The sequence below is a fragment of the Zingiber officinale genome, chromosome 8B, assembly GCF_018446385.1.
Source record: "Zingiber officinale cultivar Zhangliang chromosome 8B, Zo_v1.1, whole genome shotgun sequence".
Taxonomy (NCBI): Eukaryota; Viridiplantae; Streptophyta; class Magnoliopsida; order Zingiberales; family Zingiberaceae; genus Zingiber; species Zingiber officinale.
In genome coordinates, this window is record NC_056001.1 from 39,021,433 (window position 1) to 39,032,560 (window position 11,128).

Genomic DNA, 11,128 nt, shown 5'->3' on the forward strand with positions numbered 1-11,128 from the left:
TTACCAAAAAGTCCATAAGGGTGTATAGGGTCACCACAAAAGGCTTATCTACTCAACAACAATTGGCTTGCGATAAAGACACATCAAATCCGTTGAGAGTTGGTCACTTGTTAAAAGTGGCATCAAGTGACTTAGGAATGACACTGGACTTCTAGACTCATGACACATGAGGAGGTTGATAGAGTTTTTTTTTTTTGAGCTATTAGTGGCTTATAGACACATGACATGGAGGGTGCAAGGCACCCGCTGATAAAAGATGCAGATAGAGAATGGATAATGATGATATTGAGACACGGGCAGTATGGATAGAGATCATGGGCAATATTGATTGATACCTCAGCTTCAATACTTTGTATGGATGATTAGTAGGTAGCCAACATGCGTCATGGAGAGAGTGAGAGATTCTCCCTTATAGATCTGATAGTTCACCAGAGATGACATAAGGGATTTTATGGTTGTTTTCTATGGTTGTTTATATTTTGATGATATATATTTATCTTTTCATTAAAAAAAAAAGAGAGAAGAGAATTGTAGCATGCACATGAGAGGAATTAAAAAATAAAATAAACCTCATGTGGGAGGGCCCATGTGAACCCTATTGGGCCACCTGACACATGAGTACCTCTTTCAATCAGGCACGGGAGTCTATGCCTGATATGTTGGGTTCGCAAGGACACTCGGAATGTCCAAAACATTATCGGGCATCCCATGTGTACTAAGACGCTCAGCATATTAGTTAGGGTAATGCTAAATGGTTAGAATTTGACCACCCATAATATATACATACATGTGTATGCATGAGTATTTTAGTAATATCATATATATATATATATATATATATATATATTAATTACATTCATATATATGCATGTATTATAATTAGGAGATAAAAATTTTAAACTGATCAAATTTTGACGAACAAAATTTACTCTATTAGTTATATATATAATTACAAAATTTACTCTATTAGTTATATATATAATTTTAATATGATGCTCAATTTCAGTATCCAATTGTGTGTGGAGCCAGATGTACGTGAGAAGCACATATAACTCTCAACCCCAAATAATTAAAAATATAAATTCGAGCGTAAATATAGTCTTTATGCAGTCAACTTCAAAAAATTAAAGAATTATAAATTTATTTATTATTACTAAAATTACCTATAATAATCTCCTTCCTCCTCCATACTCCCCTTCTTGTCCACTCCTTGCTTCTATTCCCTTCTCTTTTCCACTGAATTACTCGCAGAAAGAGGAAGAAGGAAGGGCGAGCTTCTTCGACGGCCCATTCCTTCTGCAGGGATCGCTTTGCTTTCCTTGCTTCCCAAGTAAACGGAAAATTGCACAGTGGCAGTGGCCGCCATGCAGGGCGCCACCAGAAGAAGAACCTTGGCGAGGACCGGCGTCGTCGCCGGTTCCGTATGGGAGGCCAGGATGAGGGTCGACGCCGTCAACGGCGGCGTCAAGGTCTTCAACGCTGACGGCGGCGACGGCGACGGCGACGAAGAGGGAATGCGGGTCTACCGGCGGCTGCGACGGAACCAGAGCGACAGCATCGCGTCCTCGAGGAAGAGGAGGAACTGGACGGCACCTCAGGTCGAGGGAAGAAGCCCCATTCAGTTGCGCAAGTCGAGGGAGGCGAAGGTGCTGGCGATTGGAGAGGGCGGAGAGGGCACGAGCGACGGCGATGGGGCGTCGGTGGATATCGGGATCGAGGATGATGGGATGAAGAGCTTTGATGATAAGGAGATGGATCTGCCAGCGGAGAAGGGGAACAGCGTCGAGGAGGAGGAGAAGACAATTAGTCCTGTGCACGAGATCCCGGTGCTCTCTCCTGCGATAGATAAGAATCACGATTCTCTTGTGCCACTGCCAGATGTGGAACAGAGGAAGCAATTGAATAACTGGGCTACCGATCCAGATACCGCCGATCCACCTGCTCCCAAACTAGGGAAAAAGTTGAATCGTACTCTGATTCTTCCATCACTGGATGCTGAAAAAAAGATGATGAATCACAGGGCAATTGATCCAGATCCCGTCGAGACAAATCCTTGTAAGTTCTTCCTTTTCATGAATTCCTGAAACCAAATATAGAAAGCAAGTATGATTCCACCGACACTAATTGCGCTTCCATCATCACTAGATGCAGGAAAGAAGATGAATCGCACCACAGTCAATCCAGATCCTGTCCATACACCTTCTCGTAAGCAGTCCATTCTTCACTATACTGGTCTTTCTTCTTGTAAAAGTTCAAACTGCTTCACCTGTTTCTCATCAGTGGATGGGGCAAGAGAAATGCAAGAAGCAACCCCTAAAAACAACCACAACAGGTTGCAGAGCATTGGTCAGTGAATCAAACTGCTATCTTTCTGCAAATCGCTGTTCTTCTTGCAACAATTTGTACTAATACACTCAGTTGCCCAGTGGATTTGCTCATGTGGAGAGATGTACCCAAAACAGCATTAGTTTTTGGTCTTGGAACATTCATTCTGGTATCATCTTCCTACGCCAGGGATTTAAATTTCAGGTGGGAAGCCAAAATAGACTCTTATCCCAAGTTCTAAGAGATTCATGTGGCTAATTTGTGTGCAAATTCTTCATCATGCAGCTTGATTTCAGCTACTTCTTATCTTGGTCTCATCTTCCTTGCCTTGATTTTCTTCTGCAAGTCCATCTTGCGCAGGTAACTCCCATGTCTGTCTAACATGCCATGAATTACCACTTCCCTTCTTTGTTTTGGTCACAATTTTCACTGTTGGACAGAGGAGAGCTAGAGTATGATGAAAGGGACGAGAGGTACATGGTGGGGGAAGAAGATGCCATTTGGATCCTAAGGCTGCTTCTTCCTTACCTAAATGAAGTATTGTTTAAGATGAGGGCCCTCTTCTCTGGAGACCCTGCAACTACCATGAAGGCAAAACTTGCTTTTTCCCCTTTTCTCTTTGTTTATTTTTTACTGTTCTTCTAAGATTGATGAATCTGTTTGATTGTAGCAGATGGCTGTGCTGTTGTTTGCCATGGCCAAGTGTGGAAGCTCCATCACCATTTGGACCATGTCAAAGCTGAGTAAGTTCTGGCTTTATCCTCTACACCATGCAGTGTGATTGATTGACTGAAGCTTCACATCCCTATGCAGTTTTCTTTGGGGTCTTCACTGTTCCAAAAATCTGCACTTCTTATTCCACTCAGCTTTTGAAATTTGGTAAGTGAACTGTGAAACTGCTTATTTTTGCCCACGTTTCTGCTAGAATAGCACCTCGTTGTGACTGTCAGTGTTTTGTTTTTCATCTTTGTGCTGCGTTCAATGAATTCCTGAAGTGGGTTTAAAGTTTCACCTTTGTCCTTTTCACTGTACTGAGAGGTAAATGAAGTAACCAGGAAGCATATTAGCTGTAACATGGACACAAGGTACTAGAAGACAAACGTTTCACAAGGCAATTCACTTCAGAGTTAGGTCAGGCCTAAATGCCGTTGAGTGAAACCTTGAATGCTTCAGAAACACACATTTTTAATGCTTCAGTTATGCTTCTTTGGGCTGGTTGATTCATGCTGAACTTTGATACTAAAGTTGCTAGATTTGATTAAATAATTGCTTAATGATTTAAGTCTTTCTCAATTATAACCAATTTATGAACTGCTGCAACTATCAGTCTTCTATTTTTATCGAGTGAAGGTAAATTCTGGGTGGCGAGGTTCAGAGATGGGTGGGAATCATGCACCCACAAGAAGGCCGTAACAGCCGCCGTCTTCACCCTCATCTGGAACATCTCCTCCACCGCGACACGCATCTGGGCGGGTAACGACCAACTAATCCTCCTCCATGAACATAGTTCACCATCACACATATCTTTTTCTGAATGCATCTGCCTGGGCAGCAGTGTTCATGCTGGTTGTGGCCTTAAAGCTCTACCAACAGCGTCTATCAGAGGACTGGGGCAATCAGGAAGGAGAGGTGGTGGTGGAAAATCTAGCAATGGCACAGGAGGCAGCTCCCAAACCAGGCAGGCCACAATACAAAGGGGCCCCTAGAAGAAACGAGGCCATGGGAGAGAACAAGCCGAAGAAGAGGATTTAAAGTAGTAGCTGGAGCTGAACATCATACTTTGCTTTGAGGTCCCTCTCTAGATAAAGAAGAACGTTGCAAAAGAGGAACGTGACAAAGGTGGCAATTTCTATCTGTTTTTCCCATCTTGTCGTTTTCTATTTGGAATAACAATAATTGATTCTGTGACTTCTCTGTAGCGTTAGGAGTAGCATTTAGAAATGTTCACTAAGGAAGCTTCCATGTAGTCTGGGTTTCAATATTTTTTGTAACAAACGATTGGTCTAAGTTGTTCTTAAATATATTATATTGTTTTAAAATTATATTAAAGTGATGTTTGGTATATGGATATGAGAATAAAGAATTGGATTTATTCTCAAATTTTATATTAAGTATATGGGAATGAAAATTAAGATTTTAGAATAAAATCTAAAAATTTGGATATTGATAAAATTCACTTTCTCGCTTAGATTTCATCGTATCCAAAAATTTAGATATTATATAATTTTTTTTTTTGATGAAATATCTGATCTTGTTCGAAAGTCGATGAGATGAAAAGTTGGGGATGTGGATGCTCCGCTGACCGCTTGTGGACTCTGCTTCGCTCTGCAAGACAGATGATGTCAGTGCTGAGCCAGGGAAGGGGTCACCGACATTGACAGACTGATCCAAGGAAGGGGTCACTGACAAGACAGACTAAGTAGAGGTTTAGGTTGATGTTTGGTTTCAATATTGAATTTTTTTGAACTTCAAAACTTCTAAATTTGGGTTTCCCTAAGTTTTAGGGATTCCAAGTCATTGTTGGTGCAATGACAGATGTTACGTGCATGTCTTTAGGGGGAGTTACTTTTTAAGGACATGAAAATCTATTTTTCATACACCTTGCAAGGTGATTAACCTTCTTTAGTAAAAATATTCAAGGTTGAGTATTTGAATATAATGGAGAGTGGTTAACCTTCATTATTCAAGTGGTGTATGCTCACGGATGAGCATTTGATGACAATGAAGGGTATGAGACCTTCATTCGAATTGTGTGTGAATAGACCAAGTGGTATATGTTCAAGGATGAGCGTTAAGAATAATGAAGGGTATGAGACCTTCGTTATTATGTTGTGAACAATGAGTGAAGTTGTAAACAACGTTGAGTAACTCTTCAGGGGGAGAGTTTTTGATGTGTGCCAATAGGGAGAGAATGTGTGGTTAAGTTAGACCTTCATTACCTGAAGAGGGAGTTTGTCCTCTGGGAAAGGGGAAGAATGAAGGAAACCATCATTTATATATTGGCATAAAGGGAGTTGAGACTATGAGATTAACCTAACTTAAAAGTGGTATTGTCAAACATCAAAAAGGGGGAGATTGTTGGTGCAATATTCCCTATGTCAAGGTTAACCTGGTGGACTGGGCTTGAATCAAGCTCGAGTCTTGATGTTTAAGTTTCGATGTTTGACAATACATGGAAACAAGACATGGAGATTGCAGGTGCAATTGTTCATGTGGTGAGATTGTGAAGGAAAGTCAAGTAGGTCAAGGGATTGACCGGATACTTGATTGGAAAATCCTGGTGTGTGAAGCCAGGTGAAAAGTCCTGATGAGTGAAGCCAGGCAGTTATGGAAAGTCCTAGTGAGTGAAGCTAGGCAGAAGGAAAGTCCTAGTGAGTGAATCTAGGCAGAAGGAAAGTCCCGGTGAGTGAAGCCGGGCAGTTGGAAGTCCCGGTGAGTGAAGCCGGGCAGTTGGAAGTCCTGGTGAGTGAAGTCAGGTGAAAGACCTAGTGAGTGACGCTAGGCAGAAGGGAAGTCATGGTGAGTGAAGCCAGACACAGGAAATCCAGATGGATCAAGGCTGATCAGACATCTGGTATTGGGTAGTCCAAGTGGGTCAAAGGGATTGACCGGACACTTAGTGAGGGAGTCTTAGCAGGACAAAAGGGTGACCGGATGCTAGGCATGATGAACCAATATATCATGGTTGACCGAATGTTGGTGTAAGGGATTTTGGACTTGTTTTTGGGCAAAACATAGGAGATGAATCGATCAGCCGATCGATTGGCTCATGCTCAATCGATCGGCTGATCGATTGGGTGAGTCCCGCTGAAGGAAATCCTCCCAATCGATCAGTGGATCGATTGGGGGAAATCACCATTCGCACAGAACATCTCCCAATCGATCGGCCGATCGATTGGGAGCCTCCAATCGATCAGCCGATCGATTGGGAGTGTCGATTCTGTGTGATAAGCCCTGGATCGATCGACCGATCGATCCAGGCAATTTTCAGGAGCACAGATGCGCTCTGAATCGATCGGCCGATCGATCTAAAGCCTCCCCAATCGATTGGGAGCAATCCAATCGATTGAGATTCGACCGTTGGCGTCGTATTTAGCCGTGGGTGAGCGATTCTCTCAGTAGAACTTCCACGGCTCCGATTCTTTCTCTACACAGATCTTCACAGCGTTTCTCCACAACTCTCACGCCAGATCTTGAAGGTTCTTGGCGGCTTGTGCTGGTGCACGTCCAAGTCAAGAGGCGAGGAAGAAGCTAGGGTTAGAGTTCTTTGTGCATATCTTGTAAGCTTTTGCTTGTATTGTATCTCCCTTCCCTTTCTTCTTGTACTGTGAGCTTGTAAGGCTTCTCCGCCTTCAGTATTTATCGTAAAGGAGTGTTTTCATAGTGGAGGGTGCGTGAGTGTGTGGATCCTTGGATTAATCACCTCTTGTTGAGGTGGATACCAAGTAAATCCTAGAGTTAGCGTTGTGTGTTTATTTCTTTGTATTTTCCACTCCATATCTTTGAAGAAACAAGCAACGACGAGCACTAGATCGCGCCGAGCTATTCACCCCCCCTCTAGCTTCATTTTCGGTCCCAACAAGTGGTATCAGAGCGAGACCGCTCTTCACCGAAATCATCGCCGGAAGGGGCAACGAGCTAGAGGGTGAAGAAGTTGGAGCAATTCTGCAAGTCAAAGACTTCATCAAAAGGCTCAACTTCAACATGGAATTCCAAGACGGACTTGGATTCGACACGAGGGTACCTCCATCATTCACCATGATGAGCTTCGATCTTTGGAGATCAAGGATCGAGAATTTCCTGATGGTGGAGATAGAGCAATGGTTTACTCTCATGGAAGGCTTCGAAGCTCCAACAAACTCCAAGGGCAAGCTTCTCAAGAAAAGCAAATGGAGTCAAGAGCAAATTCAAAGGAGCGAGGCAAATGATAAAGTGACCAAGCTTTTGGTCAATTTGTTGCCAAGCAATATTTTCGCTCAAGTTGGGAAATTCAAGGATGCCAAGGAGCTTTGGAGCAAGTTGGTAAAGATTCATGAGAACCCCTCCACTGTACCGAGTCAAGGAGAATCCAAAAGGGCGACTCATTGGAGCAAGACCAAGAGGAGGAGAATTCCGAAGTTGAGAGATGCTCAACTTCTGAAGAAGTAGTCTCATCTTCAAAGGAATGCAATGAAAAGAGCAAAGAGGGAGCATACTCTTTGTTCCATGTACAAGATGAAGATGATGAAGCCTCCACCTCTAGGATTGAGGGGGAGCGATTTTCGTTGACACTGGATCGAGAAGAAAAAGAAGTCTCCACATCCGGGTCAAGAGAAGAAGAGGATGAAGAGGCTTCCACCTCCACAAGTCGAGTCAAATCTATTGGAGGAACATCATTATCGGATCAAGAGGAAGCCTCTACCTCCGGAACAAAAGGAGAAGATACCATCCCTACACATGAATGTATAAATGGTTCAATTAAGAATAAAAGTCATATTATATGTTTTGAGTGTAGGGAACATGGGCATTACAAGAGCAAATGCCCTAAATTGGCCAAAAAGAAGGGCCAAGTGGCACCTAAGGGCAAGAAGAAGCCAAAGGAGATCGCCCCCACAACAAAGAAGAACAAGGTGCACATTGTGTACTTCTTGTGCAACCAAAAAGGACATTATAGAAGTAAATGTCTTAAGGGGAAGAAGGCGGTCAAGCCTAAGGGAGGAAGCACAACTCAAGGGGGAGCCTCCAAGGTAAAACGAAAGGTATCATTTATTGAGCATACTCCTTTAAATAATGGTAAAAAGCATGCTAATTTCAATTTTTATCATTTTAATGCTATTTACCATAAAAATAGGGAGCATGATAGCATTAAAGAAAAACATATGGCTCTCCATGCTAAGACTACCACACCTAGGGTTAGGAAGGTAGGTAAAAGGTTAGGCAATAACACTAAGGACCATAATTATAAGCCTAGAAATAAAAATGCTCAAAGATTTAAAGAAAAATCAAAATCTAGGGATTTATGGGAATAAAATCAAGTCTTGAGGTCAAGACTTGATAAAATGGAAAAGACCCTAAAAAGGATGGAAAGTATCCTAAAAGGGCAAAATGAGCAAAACTTAGGTTTAGCACTACAAGGGTCATCCACAGGCCATAGGGGTTTGGGATACAAACCTAAAATTAAAAGGGATGTGCCTTATTATCATATGGTTCCATATAATTATGGAACCAACCCTAGGTCAAATGGTCAAGTCAAAAATACTAGGGAGGTTATTCCTAAGAGTATTTTTGCAACAAACGTGATTAAGACTTCTAAGAAGTCTAAGAAAGTTACTAAGAAGATCACAAGGGAGACAATCCCTAGAGTTGATCTAGGAAATGTGACTGAGGCTTCCAAGAAGTCCAACAAGGTCACTAGGAAGGTATCTAGGGAAGTTATCCCTAGTGAATACCTAGAGCATCCAAGGAGCACTAATAGGTTTTGAGTTCATAGGAGCATTTTCTCTACTCCTTAGATGGGATAGAGAGTGTCAACTCCGATTAGAAGGGTAGTTAACCCAACTTTGATGAAGTTGACACTCGGAGAGCATTTTCAAGGTTATTATTAACCTTTGAAAATGAAATGGATAATTAAGTTACTCTTGGAAAGAGTAAGATGTGCCATAAGGTGAGAAATTTGATATTAAATTAAATTGGCACATTTAAGAAAATCATAAGAACTACCAAGTTGGGATTGTGGTATGTTCTTAGGAAATTGAAGGCAACTTTGTTGGTTAATCCTAGAAAAACGAACCGGTTCCACTATACAAAAATTTTTTGTACAAGTGTCGAACCTTTCCTTAAATAACCTATTGTGTTCTTTAGAAATTAAATCAGGAATCGCAGACGGAACTTAACATCATTGATTCCAAATTTAACTTATCTGTTCTTAATGGTTTAGATTTGAATCGCAAGCGGAACTTAACACTATTGATTCAAATCTACCTAAATTATTAATTCCATAAATATTAATTTCCAAAATTGGCTTCCAGGACTGCATGGCGAGACACATGGCCTTCTTGGATATCGGAGCAACCACCACCGCCTAGGCAAAGCCTTTTAAGGAAATCTAATATTTATTTCCTTAAATAACTTTAGGTTAACAAAAAAAAACAATCGAATCACAAATTCAAAAAAGAAGAAAACACAAAATCGAAAAATAAATTCGATAAACTAGATCTAATTGCCTCTTGTATTTAGAATTCATACAAAGAAAAATAACTGGTATGATGCGGAAGAAAAATACTAGTTATACCTTCTCTTTGTAAGCTAATGACCTCAAGATCTTCTGCCGTATTCCTCGCCTCGCCTTGGACGTCGTGTGGGCGACGATCCTCCCAGATGAACACCACCCAAAAGCTTCCTCCTTCTTTTTCTAAAATCCGGCCACCACCACCACCAAGGAGAAGAGAGCAAAGGGAGAGGAAGAAGGGAGAGGGCCGACCACCAAGAGATCACCCAAGCAAAAGAATAAGAGTTGTGTCTCATGAAGCCCCCTCACCCATTCTTTTATATTACTTGCCCAAGGCAAATAAGGAAAAATCTTTTACAAAAAATAAAATCATCCAAGAGTTTTTCTTTTTCCCTTTTTATTTTTCCTTTTCTTTCCTCTTGATTGAATCAATCACCAATCAATGGTTATGATCAATCCTATTTGGTTTAGGATTGAATTTGGTTTAATCCTATTGGCCGGCCCTTGCTTGGGCACCAAGCAAGGTGGCCGACCACAATTAAAAGGAAAGGAAAAATAATTTTTTTAAAATTTTACAAGAAGAAATCCTCTTATAAAATTTACAAGCTTTCTTTCCTAAAGTATGAGTTAAAAAAGGAAAGTTTCTAAAAATTAAAACCATATTTTAAAATTTAAAAACTCTCATAAAATTTCCTTTTTTAACATGGTGATAGAAAATTTAAATTTTAAAACTTCTTTTCCTTTTTTTTTCTTAAACCATAAGGATGGTTAAAAAAAGAAAGTTTTAAAATCTTTTAAACTCTCTATTTAAACATGTGGCCTAATTCAAATAAGGAAAGTTTTAAAATAAAATCTCTCTTTTAAAACTTATAGTTTTCTACAAAGAGAAGATTTTAAAAATTTAAAACAACCCTCCCTTTTTGAATTATTATGGCCGGCCCCTACAAGCTTGGTCACCAAGCTTTAGAGCCGGCCCCTTTCAAGAGGATGTGGCCAACCATTGCTTGGTCACCAAGCAATGATCCGACCCCCTTCTTGGACACCAAGAAGAGCCTTATATTTAGATGGACTTGAGGCTATAATGAGGCTACGACAGGGACCTAGAGGAGAAATTGGTTTTGGCCTTCCGATGAGCTTGAGTATCCCGTGTTCGCCCCAAACATACAACTCAAGTTCATCGATAATAACTCATTCCACTAGAGAGTTATTACCGCACTACCGCACCAATCCCAAATTACATTATGGGCTCCTTCTTATCATGAGTGTGTTAGTCTCCCTGTGTTTAAGATTACGAATGTCCACTAATTAAGTAAGTTACTGACAACTCACTTAATTAATATCTAGCTCCAAGAGTAGTACCACTCAACTTTATTTTCATGTCGGACTAGGTCCACCTGCAGGGTTTAACATGACAATCCTTATGAGCTCCTCTTGGGGACATTCTCAACCTAGATAACTAGGACACATATTTCTTCTATAATCAATAACACACACTATAAGTAATATAATTTCTCAACTTATCGGGCATATTGATTTATCGAGCTAAACCTCACCCTTTAATAAATCAAAGAAATAAATATTAAATATATGTGCTTG

General features: G+C 40.9%; 1 protein-coding gene across 2 annotated transcripts; it reads left to right on the forward strand.

Moving 5' to 3' along the window:
• Window positions 1-1,166: 1,166 nt before the first annotated feature.
• LOC122015672 (reticulon-like protein B21) lies at window positions 1,167-4,367 on the forward strand. 2 transcript variants are annotated; one of them, XM_042572686.1, is made up of 10 exons: window positions 1,167-2,055; window positions 2,146-2,205; window positions 2,281-2,346; window positions 2,427-2,529; window positions 2,611-2,685; window positions 2,766-2,916; window positions 2,999-3,068; window positions 3,139-3,204; window positions 3,676-3,798; window positions 3,878-4,367. In XM_042572686.1, the coding sequence occupies exons 1-10, from the start codon at window positions 1,365-1,367 to the stop codon at window positions 4,075-4,077; spliced, it is 1,605 nt and encodes a 534-aa protein (XP_042428620.1). In that variant the 5' UTR covers window positions 1,167-1,364; the 3' UTR covers window positions 4,078-4,367. The 2 variants fall into 2 exon arrangements, with proteins under 2 accessions (XP_042428620.1, XP_042428621.1); XM_042572687.1 differs by having other exon boundaries at window positions 1,168-2,055; window positions 3,881-4,367.
• Window positions 4,368-11,128: the final 6,761 nt, after the last annotated feature.

Bases quoted from the DNA above. Each gene is read 5' to 3' on its own strand.
- LOC122015672 (XM_042572686.1), top strand. From the start codon at position 1,365: ATGCAGGGCGCCACCAGAAGAAGAACCTTGGCGAGGACCGGCGTCGTC. The intron at 2,347-2,426 runs GTCAGTGAATCA...TCAGTTGCCCAG, and splicing joins CAACAGGTTGCAGAGCATTG to TGGATTTGCTCATGTGGAGA. The intron at 2,917-2,998 runs GCAAAACTTGCT...TGATTGTAGCAG, and splicing joins ACCCTGCAACTACCATGAAG to ATGGCTGTGCTGTTGTTTGC.